The 26,702-nt window shown below is 48.9% G+C and overlaps 1 protein-coding gene across 3 annotated transcripts in view; it reads right to left on the bottom strand.

The window, feature by feature from the left end:
* Positions 1-26,702, bottom strand: part of JOSD1 (Josephin domain containing 1) — a 115,135-nt gene that overhangs the window by 57,195 nt on the left and 31,238 nt on the right. For all 3 annotated transcript variants that reach the window (XM_085601287.1, XM_085601288.1, XM_085601289.1), the window contains one exon: positions 967-1,603. In XM_085601287.1, the coding sequence (XP_085457413.1) occupies positions 967-1,145 (179 nt within the window). In that variant the 5' untranslated portion in view covers positions 1,146-1,603. The remainder of the gene's footprint in view (positions 1-966; positions 1,604-26,702) is intronic.

The following is a 26,702-nucleotide window of genomic DNA, read 5'->3' as shown; positions in this document are numbered from 1 at the left end:
GAAATTGGGAGATACATTGGTTGTGTATATTAATCTATATACAATTTTGGTAATTAAATATATTACATTGTTATGTATAAATCTGTATTTTCTGCTTAATTAAAACAATTGTTTTAAAAAAGTCCACTTCAAAACTCCAACAACTTTGCCTCTTTTCAAGTCCCTTTCCCAGCAGTACCCTGCAGACATCCCTCCCCTTTGTCTCACCCCTCAAACTCTGGAAAACTAGACTGCAGAGTCAGAGCTGCTGGAAGGTGGGCCTATTGAGGGTATAGCTCCTAAGCAACCACACCCGCCAGATATGGTTCTAATGGCGTAAGGGCCATCCTGTCTGGCTTACCAAACACATCACTTATCTCTCGGAAGGCTACAATTCACTTAAACACATGATTTATCAACAAAAGCGTCTCCACTGCTGCTACCCTTAAAGCCAGAATAAACTTAAAGACCTCATACTTTATATATAAAAAGACACCTATCAAGTAAATCAAGACCAAATAAAAAAACTCCACATAGCAAGTCACCAAAAGCAAAGTAAGCTGATCTACTTCAACCACCGCAGCCCCCCCCCCCCCCCCCCAAAGTAATGAAAAGAACAATGAAGCAAGGCTTCTACTCAGCAGCAACACCTTTCAGAACACTTGTCACTTTTTATTCCAACTTCCCTCATCCCTCTCCTTATTCCAGCCTCTCGATTTTGAATTCTTTGTTTTTCTACAGTATTCTTACACATTTAATTTTACTTAGATAAGTAGGAATTGATTCCATATATTTTTCAAGTATTTTTTGTTGGTCAGAATCTAATGGTGACCCACTAGTAGTAGTCGTCAATGATGGTTGTTTGATAGGTCACAATATTTTAAAAACAAGCTTTTATGCAAATGCAGCTTAAGTAATCTTAAGTTTACATCTATTCAAACACATCCTGTTCAGCAGGGGCAGGAACAGGGTGGCAGGCTTACTTACCTCTGAAAAATGTCCTGTAGCGTTTCACGTGTGAAGGCGCTACCATCCTGGAAGACGTTATTGAGGGCATGGAGGGCACACAGCTCCCGGCGTTGCTTCTCGTGGTAAATCTGGATGGGCGGCGACTGAGCCCCAGATTCCAACTTTAACTTATCGCCTTTCCATGGCACACAACTCATTTTTTGAGTGGGGGGTCTCTCGGAAATGGCACTCTTAAAAAGACAAGAGATACTCACTACTGCCCTCCAAAACTACTGCCCTCCAAAACACTTTGTAGGACCTCGTGAACTCAGGGGTGCAAGCCCATACTTTTGTCTTATGTCGATGTCCACAATGCCCTTCAAGTTAAATTACTGACAAAGGAGAGTGCTTTAATGTCGTAGGTATGGCTAGTCTCCTTGGCTATCGACATGTCACGCCACACCGTTCCTTTTCTTCCATTTGTCTACTTCAGCAGTCTGTGCGAGAGTAAAGATAGTAAGAGCCCCAGGGAGCTGTCTTGTATGCTAGAGAGCGAATACAAGGGGGCCGGCGAGACAGCTTGAAGTAATGCAAAGTGGTCTTGATTATCCTCAGAAGTGCATGACTACTTGACCCAGATGCAAAGGGATTTCAGACCAGGGCCGATCCTTTAAGCCTACAGTGGAAACACAAAGGAATGGAATTAGTTTAAAAACACACATACAGAGGCACAATCTCCCACACTGCAGGGGGAAAATATTATGAGATTATCAATTTGTGCATAAAAACTGTCCAACACAGCTATGCCTTGACCACACTATACCACTGGCAGAGTACTATCTGTGCACTGTCTATTAGCTTTGGATGCAGTTGCAACACTTCCATGCCTTTGTACCCCTTATGCAGTGTTCAAGCCCACTATACCATTCGTCTGTACCCCTTGTGAAGTGTACACACACTACCCAGTGTGCCCTGTTTTTCCGTGTAGTCTAATGACATTCGTTTTTGTCAAACATGTGTTTATTAAACTTATTTCCCAGTACATCTTAAGTTAGCATCATCATTTCACTCATCGCAGTGAGCGTCTGCTTATCGACGAGACGTAAAAGGCTGATAAAAACACAATACCTAGAAAAAGCCCTGGCCCCAAATCCGAAATGAATGCTAAAATGAAGGATACAGCGGCTCACAAAGGAGGGGTGTGGGCAGTCCCCCGTGATCATCATATAAACTGAACAACTTAATTGGGCGTCTCAGCGTTTTTCTGTGATGATGTATGATCAAATCCTTCCAACCAGAAGGTATCTGATAAGGCGTACTAGTGTCATACAAAAACAACTCCCCGGCACAAATAATCAAAACCCCAACCCCCCTCCCAAACAATGGTGGCGGCAAAATCAAAGTGATAGAGTCAACTGGGGGTAGTGACAATTTGATCAAAATTGAAAGAGGTGTAGTGCTCGGACAGTAGGAGGGCAAACAGCTAGCGGCAGCCCCCTGGAGAGGAATGTAACTAATGGCCCCCACCTGAATTCAAAGTTCTTGTAATTATCCTGAAAAATATCAGACACTCTTTCCAGGCTGAGTAACCGCCATAACCGTGAGTGCCAAAGGGAGATCACCGGAGCTTCCCTCTGCTTCCAGGTAGGCGCCAAGGTCACTTTAGCCGCACCTATACAAAGCCACATGATGGCCTTGTCCGCACAGGACTGGTGTTCTAGGGCAGGGTCTCGAAGCCCCAAAAGAATCTCTGCCATAGTAGTTGGAATGGGATATCCCAGAATATCTTTAATGTGTGCCAATATTTCTGCCCAAATGGGGCATATAGTCGGGCAATCCCACCAAATGTGCTGGAAGTCGCCCAGTAGGCCGCAGCCTCTCCAGCAGTGGTCAAAAGTGTTGAGGAAGATCTGCTTGAGCCTTGACGGATGGAGATACCAGTCCATCATGGTCTTTATATGGGCTTCCCGGAGGTCTACGGAGTGGTTGTATCAAGAGATCTCGGACCATAAATGGGACCATTCTCTCTGACACATCGCGCTGTAAAATCCCCTCTCACATAGCCATGTATCGTGGACGCGGAGAGTTGGCGGTGGAGAGTAAAAAATTAGATGAACGAGATTATCCCTTTCATTGTGGTGGTCTTGGAGAGGAAGGATTCAAATCTAGTAGGTGGGCGAGTGGCTGCGTCCCGGACCTTCGGGGTGAGAGCCCAATGAAGTAGTTGGGTGTGGTGAAACCATAGTCCCGTTTGCAGTTGTCAAGGTCAGGGGGTCATAGTTATGAAAAAGGTGCGTCAGGGCAAGGCAACCTCCCTTTCTCCAAGCGTCAAAGGGTCCCTCATGCAGGCCTGAGGGGAAGGCAGGATTGAAATGCAGTGGTGTAAATGGTGAGGGGAAAGTAGTCCATCGATCATCCCCCGCGACGTAGTCCCACACCCACAGGGTGGTCCGCGTAGGAGTGCTAGGTACGCATTCTTGGGTTTGTCGTGCTTGGGACGCCAAGCTAGGTCCCATATGGTCCGCCCTGCAATACTACGATCCATATGCAACCAATGTTTATCCGATTCCAGTTTGGACCACTCAGTTAGTACCCTCAGCTGTGCCGCTTTATAAGTGTATATCGGGGAGGCCCACTCCGCCCTCCACTCGGGAGCATCGCAGTAAAGAGAATGATAAGCGGGCACGTCCCCTCTGCCAAATGAACTATAGGAGCACAGATTTAACTCAGCGAAAGAAGTCCCTCTCTGGCTCTATAAGCAGGGCTTGGAATAAGTAGAGAAGTTTAGGAAGGAGTGTCACCTTGACAGCATGTATGCAGCCAAGCCAAGAGAGAAAGAGGTTTCCACCTCGTTGTGAGAAGTTGGCCTGATATATGATGTCACTAGTTCTAGTGTACACCTTGTATCAGTCCAAACAACCCTTATGGTGATTGGTTGTAAAGTCAACCTTATAGACCAGCTATCCTAGTGGTAGCATGGACAAGAGCAGTCTTAGGCTAAACTCTGAATGGCATGTGAAGCCAGCTGTTATACCATTTGTAATCCCTTGAATACCAAATGAAAGGACACCACAACAGATATATATAAAAATAGAATGTATTTATTCTAGTCAAAATACCCTCAGCACTCTTTATGAGATTCGAGGTAAGTACAACACAGTCTTATTTAAGCATACATTAAGTCACACAGGTAAGTAATACAGTTAGGCCCTAGGGGCCACACAAACCATATACTAAGTAAGTGGTATAAGAACCACTGTCACGAACACAGGATAGGCCATCGCTGGGGCTACACTATACTACCAAAGGTTAGGAAGTGGGAGGCCCACGGGATTCAGGTGCAGAGTGGAAACACTCACGCGTAATGCGTAAAAGTCAAAAGAAATAGTAGTTATTAGGAATTAAGAGTTTTAGGACACTTCTGGAATAGCTAGGAGTTTGAGACTTGGAAACTAGACCCTAGGATAGTCAATACCCTTGTGAGCACCGGAGTACTCAAGTTACCTAGCCCACGGGCTGCGGGTGCATAGGTGGGAACTTGCGTCGGGTTTCGTCGTTGACTCCTATGGATGCTTGAAGGAAAGTTGCTGACAGGCAGTCAGTGAAGAGTGTCCGGTGGATCCCAAGGATGGAATCAAGAAGGAAGGATACCTGCAAGCAGAAGGGACAGAGTCTAGGTCACCAGCCAGGAGCCGGGAAGGAACCAGGCAATGTCGTGCAGATGCAGGTGAAGAGGTGATGCTTGTCGCAGCAGCCACGGGTACCAGGAGACGTCGAGGACGACCAGAACCAGGAGGCGAGCTGTCCCACGAAGGCTCTTGCTGTCGGCGGCGGCGATGTCGAGTTAGGACCCAACAAGCCTTGGCAAGCGGAACCCACGCAGAATGGAGGACTTGCTTCTGTTGCAGACCAGGAAGGTCTGGGGTGCTTCTCTTTCACAGAGGAGCAAGTGCCAGTCTGGAGGAGCCTGACCAGCAAGGTGAAATCAAAGGTTCGTCGTCACAGAGGCCACTAGCCAACAGGCCAGCAACCGGACAACACGTCGAGCAACTCCGGTGCAAAAGGGCCCCACGCACAACACGTGAAGTGTGGGGAGGTGATCTTCTTTGCAGATGGTGCTCGGGATGGGGGCTTCTCAATTCCCCAAGCACAGCCTCGAAGAAGCCCCAGAAGTCGCGCTAGTCAGTTACTAGCCACTTTTCCCAAGTCGCCAGTCCCACGTCCCTCGTCGCCTCCACGGGTCTCAGCTTTGCTGTAGATCTGGTTCAGAGGTGTCTGGAAGTCTCGGCGCTGGTCAGTCTCTGCAGTCGTCCCTCGTAGGATCAGTCCCAAAGCAAGCAGCGGTCGCTGGATGGTGCCTGGTTGCCCAGGGTTGTCACTCCTTGGCCACAAGGGAGATTCTTCAGTCTTCTTCCGGAGGTCGAATGTCGAAGGTCCAGAGTTTCTGTTCAAGTTGCAGATTCAGGATAATCTACTCTGCAGGGCTCAGCTACCTACTGATATACTGGGCTAGTGGCCTGAGCTACCTGCAAGGTCCCTCCTATGGGTGGGACCAGGAAGGGGAGTGGTTACACCCCCTTTCCTTTGTCCAGTTTCGTGCCAGAGCTGGGGCTGGAGTGCCCCAGCGCCGGTTTGAACTGGACTATGCATGGGACACCTTGTGTGCCCCAGGCAGTGTCTAGTTTCTTTCATCCCTCCCTGCCCCAATACACTAAGTCCTGTCTGGGGTGGTGCTCGCACCTCCCAAGGCAGGAAACCTATTGTCCAAGCCTCCCTCGCTGGAAGGACTCCCAGCAGCAGGAGGCCAGACTTGTGTCTGTGGTAGCAGCATCCATTTTGTGATGCTGAGGCTTTGGTCAGAGTTAACCAGCAAAGTAGGATTTTAACATGTCTCTCCCTCTAGAAGGCGGGAATAATATCCTCATCACCAGAAATGGTGTGGGGTATTATTCCAAAGTGTTAGACACCTTACACGACATGTTTTTATAAAGCCAAACCATAGTTACCATAACCGTTTAAGATTATAAGGCACTTTCAGAGTATATGGTAGGCGATATCATAGAACAGCTATAAGGACATGGTTCCGAAACCTGCAGACAGGCTCAGCTCATGCTAGAGCACCATTTCACAGGTTACCAAGCACTCTGCCTCCAGGATTGTTAAGGCCTGCCATAGGAGTGGCTCACAGGTATTCATGTGTCTATTTTAAGGGTAGATATAGGTATACTATATCTAAGCAAGGGGTGATTACACGACCTTGCCCCAGCTGAGTGATCAGCCAGTTGTGTCTGATTGGGAGGCCAGGCCAGGGGTGGCATAATACATGCTGCAGCCCCTGGGAGGCCTAGGGTACACCTATGCCCTGGGTACACTGTACAGGGTCCAATAAGGTGATCCTTACCAATTGGGTATGTACCTAGGGTACATGGAGTCCATTTTAAAGTGAGAGCAGACAGTTGGCCGGAGATCCTACCATTCAGGGTCTCAGGCTAAGTCGAAAAACCAGCTAGACACTAGGCAAAAAGTTGGGGGTAACCATAGTCAGATATTCACCTTCCTGTACACGTGAGTTCCGCTTGAATCCGGGTGAGATTGGGGGGGGGGGGGGGGGGGGGGAAGTTGACAGCATAGGGTCCATCCACCCTGGACGTTAACTGGATTCCCAAATATTGTATGGATGAAGCGGTCCACTGCAGGGGAGTGAAGGGTTGAAACCTGTGCACCTCCGCGGGCGGGAGAGTGAGGTTGAGAATATACTACTTGCCTAGGCTTTTTTTTTTTTAAAGCCCGCCATCCCCTCGAATCACTCCAGTTCAGCTTGTAAAGGGGGGGAAGAGTGTGTGCAGGATCGGAAAGCAACAAGAGGACATCGTCCGCGAAGAGGGAAGTTTTATGGGAGTTCCCACTAAAGGGAATGCCTTGAATGTCCGTGTTGGCTCTAATAGCCACTGCTAGGGGTTCGATGCTCAGGGCAAAGAGTAGGGGCGAGAGGGGGGGGGGGGGGGAAGTTGACAGCATAGGGTCCATCCACCCTGGACGTTAACTGGATTCCCAAATATTGTATGGATGAAGCGGTCCACTGCAGGGGAGTGAAGGGTTGAAACCTGTGCACCTCCGCGGGCGGGAGAGTGAGGTTGAGAATATACTACTTGCCTAGGCTTTTTTTTTTTTAAAGCCCGCCATCCCCTCGAATCACTCCAGTTCAGCTTGTAAAGGGGGGAAGAGTGTGTGCAGGATCGGAAAGCAACAAGAGGACATCGTCCGCGAAGAGGGAAGTTTTATGGGAGTTCCCACTAAAGGGAATGCCTTGAATGTCCGTGTTGGCTCTAATAGCCACTGCTAGGGGTTCGATGCTCAGGGCAAAGAGTAGGGGCGAGAGGGGGCACCCCCGTCGGGTACCTCTAGAGTGAAAATAGGCGGGTGAAGATCCATTGACTTGTACTCAGGATCGAGGTTGTACGTAGTTGGCCCAAATCATAGTGAGAAATTGAGGAGCAAACCCGAAGCTCGTGAGGGTAGTAAATAAGATTGCCCTATCGACCCTATCAAAGGCCTTTTCGGCATCCAGGCCTACCAGTACCGCGGGGATATGATGTATGTTAGCTCTCTCTAGGAGGTGAACAATGCAGCGGGTGTTGTGTGTTTGTCGACCCTTGATAAACCCCGATTGGTCTGGGTGAATGAGATCGGGCATGAAGTCATTCAGGAGTTTAGCTAAAATGGAGGAGTAAAGTTTCACGTCGAGCTTCAATAGGGCGAAGGGCCGATACTAGGGGCATAAGCAAGGGGCCTTCCCTTGTTTGGGTATGACAGATCACAGCCTCAGACAATGATCCAGTAGTCTCTCCCTCTATCGCCATTTTATTAAACAGTCGCGTGAGGTGCGGGGTGATGTCAAGGGCAAAAGTTTTATAGAACAGGGGGGTGTATCCGTCTGGATCCGGGGCCTTACGGGGCTTAAGAGCTTGTATGGCTGAGTTCACCTCTCCGGAGGAGATAGGAGCAGTAAGGGGGGTCATTCAATTCAGGAGAAACCTGGGGGAGGCACAGTATTCTCGTTGGATGTCATGATCTAACTGGTCCCTAGTATAAAGAGTTTTGTAGAAAGAGCCGAAGATCTCGGACTTTTCTTCATATTTATGTGTAATCTCCCCAGTGGGCCCAAGGATACCTCCTATGTATTCCCGCACTCGTTTGCCTTTTAGCTGTCTGGCTAGGTGTTTGCCAATCTTATCACCCAGGGAATAAGATAGGTGTCAGAGTTTGAGTAGCGTGAATTCTGCCCTATTACAAATAGCTTTAAGTGTGCCCCTCAGAGCCGTCAGATTGTGAAGGGAATCTCTAGTGGGGTTTAATTTATGTGCGCGCTGGGTCCGTTACTGCAGCGGTAGAGGCAGGTGAGGGCTCTCCGGTCGTGCCTTACATCTTCCGCTTGGTGTAGGAGCGGCTTGCAGCGTTCAGAGTGCGGTAAAACCGCAGCAATCTGCTCCAGAACAGTACGCGGACCAGGAGCCGAGACGGGCTACGTCCAATCGGCCATCTTGCCCCATGACAGTTTTTAAATATAAATTGTACTCTGCACTAAGGAAATTGCAGTTTTTAAAGAGAAGGTTGTAACAATTTGTGTATAGAATTGTATGAATATATACTAAAGTGTTTACCCATATGTGAATGTTGATAAAGACTCGGAATTCAGGAACTTGACATCATCAACTGAGCCAAATTATTTTATTTATATTTGAATGAAACCTGTGAAAAATAATTATGTATTTTTATGTGAATCTGATCTAATAAAGTTAAATAGATTGCAATTTCTAGACATTCATTATTCTGGTGTGAGGTTTTGGTTCAGTGGATACTATTCAACAATATTATTAAAACAATTCTGGTACAGAAGAGAAATCTTGTTGTGTTGTAATATTTCTACCCAGTCCCTTTTGGCCTAACTGGGGTAGCTCTTACTTTGGAGGATTCCAGTGAACACTGCAGTGCTGTAAACTTTGCGATGTGTTGCAAATGTGATACCAGTGGAGTGCTCTGCTAAGCAGCTTTCCCTATCCTAGTTCACTGTATTGTATGAAGAGGGTCCTGGGTAAGCAGGCAGGTGCCGAGCTGTGTGCCCGGTGTCCTTGTACCAACTACCAGATACTCATGAGAGTAGCATTACTGTGGACTCCGGTGCAGCAGGGTTGCAGCAATAGCACTCGGAGAGTCGAGGAGAGAGGGCTGCATGGAGTCGGAGTCCCTGGTGAGTTTTATGGTTTTATTTATTTTCGGTCTCGCTTACTCTTAATGCTCTGAACCTTTCAGGAAAATGGCTTCTGTCGTAAAATGTTACTTTTCTCTGCTTTTAGTTCCAATGTTCATGAAGTGCAGCCTGGGCTGCTTCATTCTGTTCAGGAGTACCTGGCTTGGCAATTCGGGCTGGACTGTTCCCACAAGGAACAGGGTCAAGACTGATTTGCATATGGCTGGGTTCAAACTGGGGTGGGGTGGTGAGGTGAGCAAAAGAATGATGGATTTAACCCAGATCCTTGTGACTGGGGGTGAATGACTGCATTGTCCAGCATTCCGTCCATCAATTGTTTCTTTTGCATCATTCTGTTCTGCAAGCTACATTTGATCTAGTTTGCTGCAATTCTGCTGAGGGCGTGGGGCAATTTTCATACATATGTCAATTTTTTTTAATTTTTTGTTTTTTATTGTGAACCTCAATTATTTCTCCTTCACCACATACTCTTTATTACAGTTTTAAAATGTCCCATCCTAATTCCATATTTTTTTTTTTACATTTATGCTTGTCGTTTTCCATACAGAAAAAAAAAAAAAACATTATACAGTCTCTCAAAATGTGGCATTGGCATAGTATACGCATGACATTCGCATATGTTATATAACTCATAGTGTGTTATGGTACATCAACCAGTGCATGCGGAGCTACAGACAGAACCTTCATATAAGACCATGTAGAGTGAACACAGGCAGGTAAGCATACAACCAACTTGGGGGGCCTCAAATATCGGTAATTCGTAACAGACAGGACATGAGTGGAGCCCAAATATCCCGCGGCTTGGACTGGGCGGGTATCTCCTCCCCATAACACGTGAGCTGATCACGGCAATAGGTCAGGTCCTGCAGCCATAGCTTAGTGGTGGGCACTACCCTACTGCCACAGCACATTGAGACCCTGCGTTTAGCTAATAGTAACACTACAGAAACAAATTTCTTATTGGACAGTTTCACCTTGGCATCGACACCCAGCACACACACTTTAGGGCCCCATTCTACCACTTCATCAACCATTAGACCAAGAACTCTCGTGACTGAGCTCCAGTATGCAGTTATTTTGGGACATGTCCATGCTAGATGATAAAAATCAGCCCCCAGGGCATCACAGCGCTTGCAAGTATCAGCTGATTGCAGCCTGTAACGATGAAGCTGCGACGGCGTGTAGTAGAGCTGGTGCAGGTATTTGTAGTGCACTAACCGCAGATTCCCATTGGGTGTCAAGCGACCAGTCATACGACAGCAGTCCAACCAGTCATTCTCAGAGAGGGGCTCCGGCAGCACCGCATTCCACCTGGCCAGGGCAGCTGCCTCACCCAGGGGCACATCCTTCTGAGAAGCATTAAAAAGCCGGGTGACCAACCTGGCTCTAGATTTAGTGGTGTAAATAAATTGCAGTGCCTCCAAAGCCGGAGGCTCCAGAGGATAAGTGGGATAAAGATCCCGCATCGCAGAACGCAATCTAGCATAAGCAAAGAGATGCATAGTGGAAACGCTGCCTGGCCACTCGGGAACACATCCTCCATCGCAGCCAACCCCATATCCTTAAGGGGATGTCGCATACCGGTCTCACCAGTGACCGAAAGATCCGAGTGATAAAGAAGCGGCATTCCAGGCGCATATAACGGCAATTTATGTGCTCGCTGACCAAGTTCGCGCCAGGCCCTCGCAGTAACTTGCACAGTATCAACTTCCCCCTTCTCAAATACCGTATAGTTATTCACCAACATCGCCCTGAGAGGTATCGGGTACACCGCGCCAGCCTCTACTGCGACATGCGGAATATAAGCTGGATCTTGCTGCCAATAATAGGCATAGTGCGCCTGTGCACAAAGGTAGTACAGACGAAAGTCAGGCGCAGAGAAGCCACCCTGATCATATGGAAGAGTCAGAATCTCCCACCGAAGACTAGGTTTTTTTTACCTCCCCAGGCTAGTGTGATCATGATGGAACGAAGCCTGTCAAAAAAGTGCCGCGGCAGGTGCACCGGGATATTCAGAAAAAGATACAAAAAGCACGGGAGAACCACCATTTTCAATCAGCGCTATCCGATCTGCAAACGAGAGCGGCAATTTAATCCACCTGGTCCTCAAGTCGCGTGACGGCCGCGCCAAAGTTATCCCGTATGATGGCCTGCGGGTCCAAACACAGACGAATTCCCTAAATATTTTACAGTATCCGAGCACCACGTTAAGGGATAGTGTACGTCAAATGGCCGCGTGCTCTCCGTGAGCGGCAGTATGGTTGACTTGGACCAGTTAATGCCCAGGCCCGAGAAGCGTTCAAATCGAACATATTCACAGATAAGCTGCGCGAGAAATCTCTCCAGCTCCCGGACATACAACACCATGTCATCCGCATACATGGAGACTGCAAGCGGACGCTGCAAAAATCGCAAAGCCGTCTGGGCATGGCGCTGACGCAAGATACAAGCCAGGGGCTCCAACACCAGGGCACAGAACAGTGGCGATAGTGGGCACCCCTGTCGTGTACCTCGCTGGATAGGGATTACTTCGGATAACTGCCCATTAATCCGAACCCGGGCCACCGGATTAGTATATAATAATTTAATCCAATTAGTGAAAGCAAAGGGAACCCCCCATGCGATGCAGGACCGTGATCATATATGACCAGGATATTGAATCGAACGCTTTCGCAGCATCTAGAAGAACTGCCACCGCCGGCAGTTTGGGTTCCAGAACATGCATAACCGCAAAAATCGTCCGTAAATTAGGTTACGTGGAACGAGTGGGAACAAAACCCGATTGATACGGAAGGACCATATCAGGAGGAAGTAATTGCAGTCGGGTGGCTAACACTTTTGCCAGAATTTTAACATCAGTGTTGATGAGGGATAAGGGGCGGTAAGACTCGCAGCTCTCCGGAGTCTTCTCCGGCTTTATAAGTGCAACCATTAGCGCCTCCCGCATGGTGGGCGGCAGGCACTGAGCCTCACACGCCCCCTCATATAGTTGCAGGAGACACGGAGCCAACTGGTCTACATATTCTTTATAAAATTCAGCCGGCAATCCGTCAGTGCCTGCAGCCTTTCCATTCGGCAAAGCTGCTATAGCATCACGCACTTCATCCAATGTAAGTGGGTGCATTAGAAAGTCTTGCTGCCTATGTGACAGCCATACCAAAGCAACATCCTCAAGATAGTGCTCGAGCTCAGCTGCGTCAGCTACAGGCCTATGAGCATATACTCCAGCATAATAGTCCGTAAAGGCACGTAAAATATTGGGCGTATCATAGTATGTGCCCGCATCAGTGGTGATCGACTGACCCATATGTGCTCTCCTCTGGGGTTCCAGTATACGACTGGCTAACTCCTGGCCCGGCCGGCCTCCCTCCCCATAATATCGTGCTTTACAACGACGCAACAGATGGTTTATCTCTTGGTCAGCTATTGCATTGTATTCCACTATTTTCCCCTTAATAAGCGCCAACGTACCGGGGTTTGCTCGGTCCTCGTACTCGCGTTCTAGAGCACAGAGTTCCTTTTCCAGCATAGTCATGGAGCGGCGCAATGACTTTAAGACCCCGGCCTGAAGACTAATACAGTTCCCCCGTATGGTTACTTTAAATGCTTCCCACAACAATTCCATAGTCGGAACGGACCCTGAATTGAGCGCAAAATAATCCGAGATAGCCTCCCGGATCCCCTCCTTGAATACCTGATCTAGCAATGAAGTAGATTGTAACCTCCACTGAAAGGGCGGAGGAGTGCAAGACGGCAACGCCATGTCCAGTACCTCCGGCGAATGATCCGACAGTGTCTGAGGCAGGTGCCTCACCAGGGTGGTCCGGGTACAGACCTCCGGTGTACCCAGCCAGTAGTCTAAGCGGGACCAGGCCTGTCGTGCATATGAGTGACATGTACCCTCTCTATTATGCGTGTGCCTAAGGCGCCAGATGTCCGTAAGCACGCCGGGGGGCCAGAGCCGTCTGACATCCGATCCAACGCAGGATCTAAAACCACATTAAGCTCACCCCCATAGATAACCGCCGCAGACGGTAATTGGTAGAGTTTACACCATATTGTATCAATCAATCAATCAATCAAAAAGACCTTTATTCGAATTGCTTGAATTCATAAAAGTACAGACATAAAAACAATTCATTGATACAATATACAGGATACAATATTTTTTAAAATTTTTAAAAGGGAACTAGGACAGCAATCTTTCAAGGGTTTTCCATCATATTGCGTACACGAATTATTAAACTTAAAAAGGTACTAGTACGAAAGGTCAGTTCCTCTGTATCCAGGGAGAGTAACATCAAGCGGGACTCCTCCAAGGAGAGGGGTCTTTGTTTTCAAAAATAGGGTGTTAAGAACCAATTAATATATTTTAAATAAAATTTACAAAAAAATAAAAAGTGCAGATCATTCTGTTTGCTGGTACCGTCACAGGGGCAGGGGTTACATTCTGTAGTGTGATTATAACCCAAAGCAAAGCCCAGCGAAAATTTTATAGAACCTGCCCTTAATCGAAATAACAGAGACCTCTCCCAACTGGACATAGGCAAAGTAAGATAAAGTGGGAGGGGTTGCCTGGACAGGTCATCCTCCATGTATCTGACAACAGTTGATTTGGATATTTCCCTTTCCATCCTTTCAGTTTCAAAGAGTGCATATAGTGCTTGTTTAACCTCGACCTTATCTTGACATCCGATTCTCGAGGGATCTGAAAAAAGATCTCCTTTATTCACGGCGCTTAATAATTTTAGGACCCCAGCAAGCCATGGAATTAAGAGGCCGTGGTCACATTTAAGACAATCTTTAATTATGTCTTGTGTTAAGGAGGCAGCATTATTCCTCCAGATTCTCAGCCAAAATAGGGCTGGTCTACATCTGATAAAGTCGCTAATATAAGGGAGGTTCAACTCTTTGTGACAAATAAATTCGGAGGACGAGATTGGGGCACCCAATACTTTCCTACAGAAACGTGTCTCTTCTCGTTGGATACCGGGATTTTTAGCAGGGCCCCAAACTTCCGCCCCGTAAGTGGCAACAGGGATACACTGCAATCTAAAAAAAATTAAAATAGCACTGGTTGCACCTAATTTTTTAGGGCGTGGAAGACTCAATATGGAGTTGATGGCCTTCGAGAACTTGCTCGTGGCGTGGGCGAAGTGCCCACTCCATGAGTTGTTCGCAGCGAAGGCCACCCCAAGGTATATAAAAGAATTTACATAATCAAGTTTATCAGACCCGATATGGATGGTATTAAGTTTCCGTTTTCCAGGTCCGCATGACATAACAAAAGATTTTTTGAAGTTCACACGCAGGTCTAATCCCGCCATATGATGGACAAAGTTTTCCACAAGCAAACGGAGGGCATTAGGGGTGCGGGCCATAAGGACCGCATCGTCTGCGTATAACAGAACTGGCAAGGGATGCCCCTGGACAATTGGGACATCTCTAGTTACTTGTTTTAAAACCTTTGCTATGCCATTGATGTAAATGATAAACAGCAGGGGTGCTAAAACGCACCCCTGTCTAACCCCCCTACCAATTTTTATGGCTCCGGAAACTTCGCCCCCCGACCCAATTCTAACTTGAGCCCTAAGGTCAGTATGGAGATGTGCCAGAAAATGCACTAGGGGCTCGTCCAGTCCATAGTTGAGAAGCATGGGCCACAGTTTTGATCTGTTTACCAGATCAAACGCAGATGAAAGATCCATGAAGGCGAGGTATATAGGGGACGATCGAGCGACGGTATACTTATCAATTATTAGTTTTAAATTCAGACATTGCTCGACCGTGCCCAACGCGCTCCTAAATCCCATCGGACATGGATCCAGTAGGTCAGAATCTTCCGCCCACTCTACCACCCTATTATAAAATGACTCGCCCAAGTATTTTTAAAGTGTTGTCCAAGAGCGAGATTGGGCGATAGTTAGCTGGTTCTGACCTATCGCCCTTTTTATAAATTGGGACAATAATACTAGAAGACCACATCATAGGGATAGGCGCTCTTGTCAGACTGTTAAAAACATTATGTAAAATTGGTGCCCATAGGTCTGGACTGTGCTTTATAATATCTATGGGAAGACCGTCTGGTCCAGGGGCCTTGTTGCCAAGGCTCTCTCTGACGGCTGACATCACCTCGGAATGATCGATCCGCAAGTCTCGCAACTGTCCCAAATCTGGGGTATTTGTTTCTTCAAAAGGGGTAGCATATATATTGGAAAAGTGGGCTTCCCAAGTGCTGCTGGTTATATTGCAGCCAATTGGGGATAGGTGTTTACCCGTGTCGCGCATTTTCCTAACTGCGGTCCAAAATGGTCCGCTGCTCTTCATGTTAGCGCTGACAACCAGGGACTCCCACTGTTCCATCAAGAGTGCCGCCTTTCTTTCAGCTATTTTTTGTTTATAAAATTTCCTAGCTGATTGTACCTCCACTATATTCCTTGGCTTAATGGTTAGTACCCTGCGCAGTTCCCTGTTTGCCATGGAACAGGCGGAGTCGAACCATCTTGGGTCTTTCGCCTTAGTGGGTAGTGGGACTAACAAATAGTTTTTTATTGCCACGGATAGTTTACCAAAATCGGTGACTATTCTGTGGCAGTCCCCGTCGGGCAATAAGCAAGAATTTATTAATGCAAGGTGATCATTTTTTACACGATCCATTAGGGCTTCACAATCAATTCCCCTCCATTTTAGACGGAGACCATCACCTGATGGCGTAATATCTCTTGCGCCATTAAATTTTGCATATACTGGGCTAGGTCCCAAGTATAAGGTGACTATAAGGGGGTTATGGTCTCCATATGATGTCTCAACCACATTTGAGTCAGTGACACGATCTATTAGGCAGGGGGATGTGAAAATAAAATCGATCGTTGAGTGTGAATCTCTCCCTCTATGCGTTGGGGCACAAATCATCCTTGAGGATTGGCTTGCTTCCATTACATTGCTAAGGATGTGTTCATTTAATATCTTAACAAGCTCAATGCCTCTACGATCTGCTAAATCTGGGCAGCTTTTGTCCTCTAATCGGTGCTTTTCAGGAATCTTCGCATTGAAATCACCCCCGATAAGGATCCCTGACTTCTCGTCTGTGCCTATATTCATGTTAGTTTCAAGGTGTACCAATAAATTAGAAAGTGCTATATAGTTCTTGTTTGATCTTGAATTAAAATCATTATTGTAAAAATTAATTAAATAAATCTTGGTCTTTCGCTTGTATTCGAGAACCTGAATATTTGGGTTCCCGAATGATAAATCCTTAAAAGTACCACCCGCCAATATTCTAATCCCAATGAAAAGTCCTCCCATTGCACGGCCAAAGACAGGCTTAGAGGCAAACACACTAAAACAATGATAACCCTCTATGTGCACGTTCCCTACGGCCCAGGTCTCTTGGAACATGATGATATCTTTGCCATCCAATAGCTGGACCCACTGAGGGTCGGACAGTCTAGATTCTATGCCTGCAACGTTCCAGCTAAGGATTGACAAATCACAGCCGCTTGGGGTGCTTAAATGCTTGTCCCTGGTTATCTGCCTGGGGTTAATTTGGGGGATTGTTATGATGTCCTCACATGCGACTGGGAATTCAACCAAGGCAGGCTGTACGGCCATGGCTTGAGGTATAACAGTTTTTACCGGATCTAAAGGATCCTCGGTTGCATTAGCTGCCTCTGCACATTCACTGTTCCTGTCACTATCCCCCAGTCAGTCCAGTTACTCTAGGTTTGAAAAAGCGTGTTCAAATCGATTATATGTTGGGACATTATACAAGTACCTCCTCTCATGCTCATCCGGGTAGATATTTTGATTGGTCACTGCATATGGCCTCACCCTGGGAACGTGCTGGGGAGCGACTAAGAAAGGGGGATATGACATTTGGTGTGCAGGTGGTACAATCACGTTATCCAATGGAAGGCCATTACTAATATCAGGATGTTGGCCCTGGTGGTAACGTCGATTGTTAATTCTAAAATCAGTATTAATGTCCTGGCGGTGTCCCAAGAAATGAGTCCCAAGACTAGGATTAGGATCTATTAGGTGCCTATAAAAATACCCCAGGGGGAGAAGTGTGGTATTATATTCCCAGTGGGAGGGCTGTGGGGCTTTTGCTAACGTACATTGGGCCCATAGAGGGGGACTTAAAGTTTATAATTATACAGTCCCCTTCAAACTTTTTCCTTAGGGGGCCCACCCACCCCACTCTTTGGGTGTGAATAATTTCTCCAGCGCCATCCATCGGAAATTGACAATGTCTAGATAGCCAATGGAGGGTTCTGTTTTTTAGGCTAACAAAGTTTTCCTCTTGATCTTTCCTTAGCTTAGGGACATTGGCTAAGACCAGGACGTAAGGTCCACACTCGAGGTAAACTAATACGAGCCGGAATTTGCTTGGCAGTTGTTAAGATAGTTTGGTCCGGTTTAGGTGAGGGGGGGGGGATGAATCAGGTAGGACATCAGTATTGGTTTGACCCAAATGTGCCAAATTACTTTTGGGGACAGTTTGAGCAGTCGCTATAGGGGTGGCAACCTTGGGTGATGTTCGTTTAGGTACCCGTTTAGCACGGTGCTCCACAGATGGTAGGCTTTTACTTGTGCCCGGTATTGGGAGCAGCAAGGGGACCCTGTTATTAGTTTTGTTAAGACACTTTGGGCTGATTTGTTTGGACATCATCAATAGTGGTAGTTGCCCCTAGAGAGGGAAAAATTTCTTGATGGCGCCCAGAACTTAGTTTAGAAACATGATCAGTCAACACTCTCATCCTTTTTTCTATATTTGAAACATGTAAATTCAAAGGACCCAAGAGAGTAGATGTCTCCAGTCTCCCCCAGAATCCCTGAGCCCCTGACACTGTGTTGATTTCTATAATGGACGAATCCATCCTGTTAGATAGGCCAGCCTCTTTAGACTTATCTAATGCTGCGGGGGCAACAGATCTCCGTAATTGGCTGTTCCCACCCTTCTGTTTGTTTTGTACAGGCTCAATGTTTTTCCGTTTATTCTTAGCTTTTTGTCTCTTTGCTTTCTGGCCCCTTGTTTGCATTGGCCCACTAGTGCTTTTATCCCCACCTGAGTCCAGGGCGTCAAAGTCATGGCATAAGTCAATCCCTTCAGTATGAATCGAATTGTCAACTGGAGATGGCAAAAGATCCAGGTCCCTATTTGGGCTTAGCTCTAACATAGTCGGAGTTGACGATAGCCTGGTATCCATGGGCAGGTGGTCATGAGGTGCTATGTTTCCATTAGGGTGGTTTTCTTTTGTGGCTGTACCCGGAAGCCCTGCGTAAGATGTCGCAAGTAGGGAATCAAGGGATTTATCAGAAGAGTTATCATGATGCATAAACCAGGGCAGGCTTGGTGGGAGCGAGAGGCGTCTTTCGGTATTCTGAATAGCCGTAGCAACGACCCCTATTGTTTTTTGCAACATTTTGTCTATGGCCGTTAGGCTTGGCAATGGGGTAGTAGGTGCTGCATGTTGTTTAGCCTTACCCGATCTTCTAGATGCAGCTGACGTCTTTTTCCCCATAGCAGATGTAGATGTGGGTAGCCAGAAGTTGTTTCTCAGCCGGATGCCCCCAGATCAGCAAAGTTAAGGGGGGTGGCCCAGCCCTGCCTCTGTCTGCCTCGGACGGCCACAGACGGCCCGCCCTCTGCCCGGGTTCAGCCCGGCGACGCCCGCGCGCGTCCCACGACGTGGGGAAAGGGTCTGCAGAAGTAGCGCCACCGGGCGCGATTTCCGCCGGAAATGGGCTGTTCCCAAGTGGAATGCTGGGGGCTGTAGTCCCCCCCCCCCCCCCCCCCCCCCCCAACAGCGGCCTCGATGGAAAGAGGCGGCGGGGGAGGCTAGAAGCAGCGTAGCGAAGTGGCGGAGAAAACTCTATCCCCGTGCCCAGGAGCCAGGTTGGTGCTGCTGCGTGGCTGTATTTGGGCTGTAGTGTCTGTGATGCAGAGCGCGGTCCCCCCGCTTCACCGGGAGAGGGTCTGCAGAAGTAGCGCCACCGGGCGCGATTTCCGCCGGAAATGGGCGGTTCCCAAGTGGAATGCTGGGGGCTGTAGTCCCCCCCCCCCCAACAGCGGCCTCGATGGAAAGAGAGGCGGCGGGGGAGGCTAGAAGCAACGTAGCGAGGTGGCGGAGAAAACTCGATCCCCGTGCCCAGGAGCCAGGTTGGTGCTGCTGTGTGGCTGTATTTGGGCTGTAGTGTCTGTGATGCAGAGCGCGGTCCCCCCGCTCCACCGGGAGAGGGTCTGCAGAAGTAGCGCCATCGGGCGCGATTTCCGCCGGAAATGGGCGGTTCCCAAGTGGAATGCTGGGGGCTGTAGTCCCCCCCCCCCCCCCCCCCAACAGCAGCCTCGATGGAAAGAGGCGGCGGGGGAGGCTAGAAGCAGCGTAGCGAAGTGGCGGAGAAAACTCTATCCCCGTGCCCAGGAGCCAGGTTGGTGCTGCTGCGTGGCTGTATTTGGGCTGTAGTGTCTGTGATGCAGAGCGCGGTCCCCCCGCTTCACCGGGAGAGGGTCTGCAGAAGTAGCGCCACCGGGCGCGATTTCCGCCGGAAATGGGCGGTTCCCAAGTGGAATGCTGGGGGCTGTAGTCCCCCCCCCCAACAGCGGCCTCGATGGAAAGAGAGGCGGCGGGGGAGGCTAGAAGCAACGTAGCGAGGTGGCGGAGAAAACTCGATCCCCGTGCCCAGGAGCCAGGTTGGTGCTGCTGTGTGGCTGTATTTGGGCTGTAGTGTCTGTGATGCAGAGCGCGGTCCCCCCGCTCCACCGGGAGAGGGTCTGCAGAAGTAGCGCCATCGGGCGCGATTTCCGCCGGAAATGGGCGGTTCCCAAGTGGAATGCTGGGGGCTGTAGTCCCCCCCCCCCCCCCCCCCCAACAGCGGCCTCGATGGAAAGAGGCGGCGGGGGAGGCTAGAAGCAGCGTAGCGAAGTGGCGGAGAAAACTCTATCCCCGTGCCCAGGAGCCAGGTTGGTGCTGCTGCGTGGCTGTATTTGGGCTGTAGTGTCTGTGATGCAGAGCGCGGTCCTCAAAAAAGGTGGGATCATCCACATTAGGACCGTACAAATTTACAATGGTCAGTTTCGTGTTATAGAGCATACCCTGTTTTATTATAAAGCGTCCCTCAGCATCCTCATCCACATGTGTGGGGATAAACGGAACACCCCTTTTAACAAGGATCATCACTCCCCGCGCATATGAAGAGTACGAGGCGGCCAGCCGCACCCCCGCCCATCTACTGGCAGTCCGGGAGACATTCTGACTAGTGAGATGTGTCTCTTGCAACAGAGCAATGTGGATATGATGCCGATCTAAATAAGCTAACACCTGTCTCACTTTTTTGGCATTATTAAGACCCCGCACATTCCAGCTAATCCAGGAAATATTAGACTGTTGCACATCTGTCAGGCGCACACTCCCCATTCACATAGCGCACCATGCAATCTAGAAAACATGAGGCACACCACCCCATGTGCGTTATACTAGACCAGCCAACACCAATACCATACCATATGGATCCCCAACCACCCCATCCACCCACAGCAGCAGAAAACATACACTGCCAGCAAACCCCCCCCATAAGCATAACAGAAACAAAACAATCTGCCTTTCACAGCCCACTGTAGGCAAGAAATTAAGAAAAACAGCGCCTCTATAAGGTCGCCCAATGAAACCCCATCAACAAACAGAACCTTTTGGGGTATTCCCATATCGTGGGTCGCTAGTAGCCCTTCGGCCCCCCGCAAAACCAGGGTGGGCCGAGATATGTAGAATCAGGCTAACCAATACATAACTTTCCTCAATTGTCAGTGGCTGTTAACCCCAACCCAACCCAACGATAAGACAGCAACTCGTGCTGCGCACTTCCCGGAACCAGGACCCCCGCTGCTCGAACATCTATCTATGAACAGGTTCCCTCCAGCAGAGGATAGTCTCCTATGGATATCAAACTAAATGCATACTTTATCCCAAAAACATATCAACCAGACTCCTCATACATAAAAGATAGTCATCATAGGACTAGTAGAACAGTAATACTGAGCTCTAATAGTGCCTCCCAGGCTCAGTCTTCTGTGTCAGAGTTCCCATCTCTCTCACGCGGAGCCTCCTGCCGTTCAAGGCGCCGGATATATTGAAGTGCGTCTTTTGGTGCCAGGAAAATACGTGCCTTCCTGTTGTGCTGGATGCGTAGACGTGCTGGGTAGAGCATGGCATATTGGATTTTGAGGGTTTGCAGCTTTTTCTTAACCGCTTGGAATTCTCGGCGAGCTTGCTGCACTGCGACCGTGAAATCAGGGAAAAGCTCTATCCTCATTCCCGGATACTCCAGTCGTCCCTTTTCCCTGGCCAGCCTGAGAGCAGTGGCCCTGTCCCTATAATTCAGCAATCTGGCGATTATAGGGCATGGCGGAGCACCCAGGACCGGCCGAGCAGCCAGAGAGCGGTGGGCTCGCTCAACTATGAGCACCTTCAAGAAGTGCTCTGCTCCCAGCAGGGTTGTGAGCATTGTTTTGACATACGTTTCCATGGAGCCAGTGTTGGTACTCTCTGCAACCCCAGTAATGGGAAAATTATTCCTGCGGGAGCGGGCTTCAATGTCCTCATTCTTGGCCCTGATCACCTCCAGTATTTTTTCCATGCTAGCACATGACGCACTAACCGCCTCCACTCGGTCCTCTGCTGTAGAAATGCGCTGCACTGCCTCCGCGATCTGCGAGTCGTGCTTCGTAATTTTCGAGGCCATGGTGTCCATGCGCATGTTGATGTGGTCGATCTTGGCGTCAATAGTGTGCAGACTGTTGCATACTGAGCATCATACGCTCCAATTTCGTGGTTGCCCCAGCCTCCAAGTCAGGTTCAGAGTCTGAGATGGCAGGTGTGGTGGCTTTAGTATGCTTTTTTGTCTCAAACTGCAGCTTGGTTTGCTGTTTGTCCGCCTTGCCCATTCTGACCAGCTATTAGTTATCAATCCTGTGGACTGAGGCGCCACCCAAGGTATTAAAGAACAGTAAATCAGCTAACCGCAGGATGCAACGAGCGCAATTCAAACAGATATAATCCATCTCCCGAAATCCACTGCGTCACGAAGACAAAGTCAATGGCGTGTGACACAGACCCCAGCCCGCCTGACAGTGATGAAGGCAAGGCACACTACACAGCAGATTGCCTGTAGCAAAGGGGACCACCATGTAGAGGCTACAAGACAGGCGCAGTCCCCAGGCAAGGAGATCAGAGAGGTGAGCTGCTCTTTGCGCCAGCCAGGGGCACGGTCACAACTGTATAAATGAGAGCACTACGTGATAGTGACAAACCATGGACAATACCTTCCAGACATACAGGGGTTCAGCCAGGTATCAGAGGATCGTCCCCGGGTGCCTCCAAGGACATCAGTAGCAGCGCACCACATGCCCCGTAGATTCGACTGCAGTGAGATCGCCAGCACCACAGAGGTTGGACGACCACCAACAGCAGGCAACCTCCACCGCCTAGCCGTCACAGCGCAGTCCCAGACGCGAGGCGGATGCAGGAGCAGGAGAGAACCATCATCCCGGCCGCGCACGGCCCAGAGCGCAGATAAAGGGAGTCCCCCGCTGCCAGCCAGCCAGCCAACGGCCGCTGCGCTACGAACACAGACGCGGCCTCACCTAGCTTCCGCGCACCAGCCGCCACAAACAGACCCCCGGGGATCTCCAAAGTTCAGCAAAAGTTTCGTCAGGGCCCCTGCACCGCCCCATGCCGCGCCGCCTCACCTCAGGCCTCGGCTCGCTGCTCGCAAATCACCAATGCGAGAACGCGCCGTTTCCTCCTCCGGAGCCCGAGGCAGAGGCCGGCCGTCAGACGCCATCCCCTCGCCCCTCCGTCCTGTGAGTTTGCGGGACTGCAGCCGATGTCACCAGCAGCGGGGGCGGCCGTAACGCCCACACCGAGCACCAGGGGGTCACGCAGGCCGCCACCGGGCCGCAGTAGCCACTCCGCAGCAGCCGTCGGTGATGCGGGGAGCAGTCCGAGCTCAGGGAGCCGCCATTTTACCGCAGGCGAGGCTGGCAAGTCAAGGTGAGCTGACACCCGATAGAAGCAGTCTGGGCCCCCAGGAGAGCCGCCAACACAGACCACAGTGCTATTTAGTCAGATGCTGCCTTAATTCAGCCATGGATGGCGCCTGATGAGTCGGATAGTTGACGGATGATTATCTTGGCCACTAGAGTGCGGCCATTTTGCTCCGGGCTCGCTAGCCCCCCCCCATACATATGTCAATTATATGCTTTTGGTGTGTTTCCTAAGTACTGCCAATAATTTTTTTTGGGGGGGGGGGGGGGGGGGGGGTCTAGAAGATTATGGCATTGCAGTCCCCGACTAGGCTATAGCATGATTTGCCCAGGATCACAAGTGTAGTCATGCAGGGAAGCTGCAATTACTGGTCAATGTCCCTTATCACTTACATTTTTTCTAAAGCAGCCAAATGTAGCTTTAAGAAATTTACAAGTAAATAAACCACTGTATTTGATATTTTATCCTAGCTTATCCATACAAATGTGTATTTATCAACAAATTCACTTCTTTAAAATAAAAAAATAAAAAGTTTGCCCCCTAAAAAGTGTGAACGTTTCGAATTAGCATTCCATTCTGGGAAAATTAAAATACAGCAATGCACTATTTGGGTCTTGCAGAACTTAGTATCAAACTAGGGTCTTGCAGAACTTAGTATCAAACTATCCTCTATGCTGTGCAGTTTAAATAGAATTTTCGCTTGACTCGCGCTTCAAATGCATCTACTGTCTCATGCATCAGAACTGATATCTCTACATTGCTAGAGGTCCAGCTAGAAGGACTAGATTTGGCAGCAGGAGTAGGGGAGAGGAGCTTTGACAATTGGATAGATGCATTTGGAATCAAGGCATGTATCATCGTGGAAAAATGTCCACACTGCGTGCAGGACCTATGGCTCTAAGAAGGCAAGAATACATTAGGCTCATAGGCAATTTGCAGGCAAAGCATGGTTAGAATACGGCAACGTTTTAGAATAAAAATGCAGAAACACCCGACATGGAACAGGATGAAGAGAATGTATCTGGGTTCATACACAAGATGATGGTGGCAAAGGAAGCCAAGGCATGGTCAAGGAAAGCAGATCAGCACTTTCAGTGTAACCGCTTTAGGGAAAGGCAGGAGAAACAGATCATATTACAAGGCACAACCATACTCAAGCGGGAGGCCAGCAGCAGACAAGGGTAAAGCAAAAAAATAAGAGTTAATTGAGGCAACAATGGCAAGCGAGGCTGCTGGGAGTGGGACAGTTTATAGCAGGTCAATTCGCCCACAAACACAGAAGGCTATCAAACAATTATGACAACAGGAAGGATTCAATACTGTTGACAAGGGGAACCGAAGAGGGCTTTAGGATACAATTACATGGCACCATCAACACAAAAATAGCAAAGAAATTAAGGTAAGCCCAAAATCACACAGAGGTAATTTGCTGAAAGATTGAAAAGGAGAAAATCCTGGGCAACATATACGAGGGCCTCCTTGTCCCCCATTGCCTAATGAGCTAGTAATATCTCCACTAGGGATAGTTCCCAAGAAAGAATACGGTCAAATCCGACTCCTACAGCACCTATCATTCTGAGAGGGGGAGTCCGTGAAGGACGGGATCAATCCGGATGCCGGCTCAGTGGGTTACTCAACCCTTGATGATGCAATAGACTTAAGAACAACAGGAAAAGGCTCACTTATGGCGAAGAGTGACTTAGAGTCGCCTTTGATATCATCCCGGTACACCATGAAAGCTACCACCACATGGGCTTCCAGTTCGAAGAACAAACTTACTTCGACATGGTAATGCTAATGGGCTACTCAGTACCTTGTTCATAATTCGAGAAGTTCAACACATTTCTGGAATGGGCCCTACACAAACATCTAGGGGAGGTAAATTACACTACCTGGATGACTTCATCTTTGTTAGGAAGACAGGGATAGCCGAGAGCACACTCAGGACATTCCAAGAACTAGCCTCAGAGCTAGGAGTCTCCCGGGCAACAGATAAAACACTCAGCCCGGCAACAAGAAAAGCGTTCCTGGGGATTGACCTGGATTCCATATCAGGCACATCCACGATACCAGAAGGACAAGGTCAGAAACAAAGGAAAGGAGCAACAAAAACACAAAACTCTGGATAGATTCCAAAAAGCTAACCCAGACCATGGACACAGTTGAGGCGGTGGCACGAGACCCATGCGAGGTCACGCTCTTTAAGGCAGCGTTCGCCTCAGCACTCTTTGGAACATTCAGAGAAAGCGATCTAGAGGCACCCGCAAAAGTAGATGCAGGCACGGCATTCTTGCAGGTATCAGATGTAAGGCCAGGCCTAGCTTCGGTCGAGCTAACACTGAAGAGATCCAAAACAACAAGGGAAGGAGACCTGGGTAAAATTATACTGGCTAGCTGACCCAAAATACTGCCCAGTGTGCTGCTTAAGGAACTACCTGGCAACATGGCCAGAAGGAGGTGGGCCACTTTTCAATCACAGAAATGGTGAGCTGCAGAGCAAATTCCAATTCACAGCAGTCATGCGCAAGGCCTCATTTAATATAGGAAGAGTGACAACAGCCACCCGACATGGGATGCCTGCGACAGATCAAGGCAATGATCATATAGCGTTCCAGCGCATGCAAGTCATAAGTGAGGTTACACAGTTTATGAACTCACAACAGCCACGCATCACCTGAACTTACACAATTATGGTTGTTGTCTTAGCAGGAGATAAGATTAGGACAGTCTGGTTGGTCGGGAACTCATTTATCAACTGAGCTCAAGCGTTGTGGTACCACGGCAGGAGCACCAGGACGGCCGCAAAGAATCAGAGAGGAAAGGTACCTCTGGAATGAAATTGGGACAACTGGCAGCGACACTGTCCAAATTGCCAACGACAGCTGTACGCAACCCCGATATCTTGATCATATACTTGAAAGGCATTGACCCGACCCAAATTTGCAGGATGGACCTCCTGCAGGACATTCAGTGGGGCTAAAGGAAGCAGCAAGACTTTTTGGCACCACCACAATCATGTGGTCCGAAATAATCCCAAGGCATAAATTTAGCGGGGGCCCTATCTAATGGGGCAGTGGACTGATCAAGGAGGAAGGACAACATCGCATTGAGCAAATTCAGGAAAGCATCAGGCATGGGCTGATCAACCCGAGGCGCCCGGAATACTATGCAGACAATAGGGTGAGACAAAGGTGAGAAGGGGGGAGGGGGGGGGTTTAAGAGCGCTGCCCCCACGGTGCGCCCATTGTAGAAGAGCGGGGCAGCGCGCTACAAATAACGACACCCACCAACACCTAGGATAAAAGACAATGTTGTGGTACAGCATAAGGAGGCAGCCGGGAAAGGTGGTAAGACAAGGTGCAGGTGCTGCTAAAGGTCACACCTCCGGGGTGAGCGGGGTGGCAGATGCAGCCAAGGCCCACCGGACAGCAGGGCACAAATGGAAAGCCAAGGTAGCGAGTTGA

Source organism: Triturus cristatus, chromosome 4_2, assembly GCF_964204655.1.
Source record: "Triturus cristatus chromosome 4_2, aTriCri1.1, whole genome shotgun sequence".
In the NCBI taxonomy this organism is placed as follows: Eukaryota; Metazoa; Chordata; class Amphibia; order Caudata; family Salamandridae; genus Triturus; species Triturus cristatus.
Note: the sequence above shows the minus strand (reverse complement) of the source record. Positions and strands in the feature narration are given on the sequence as shown.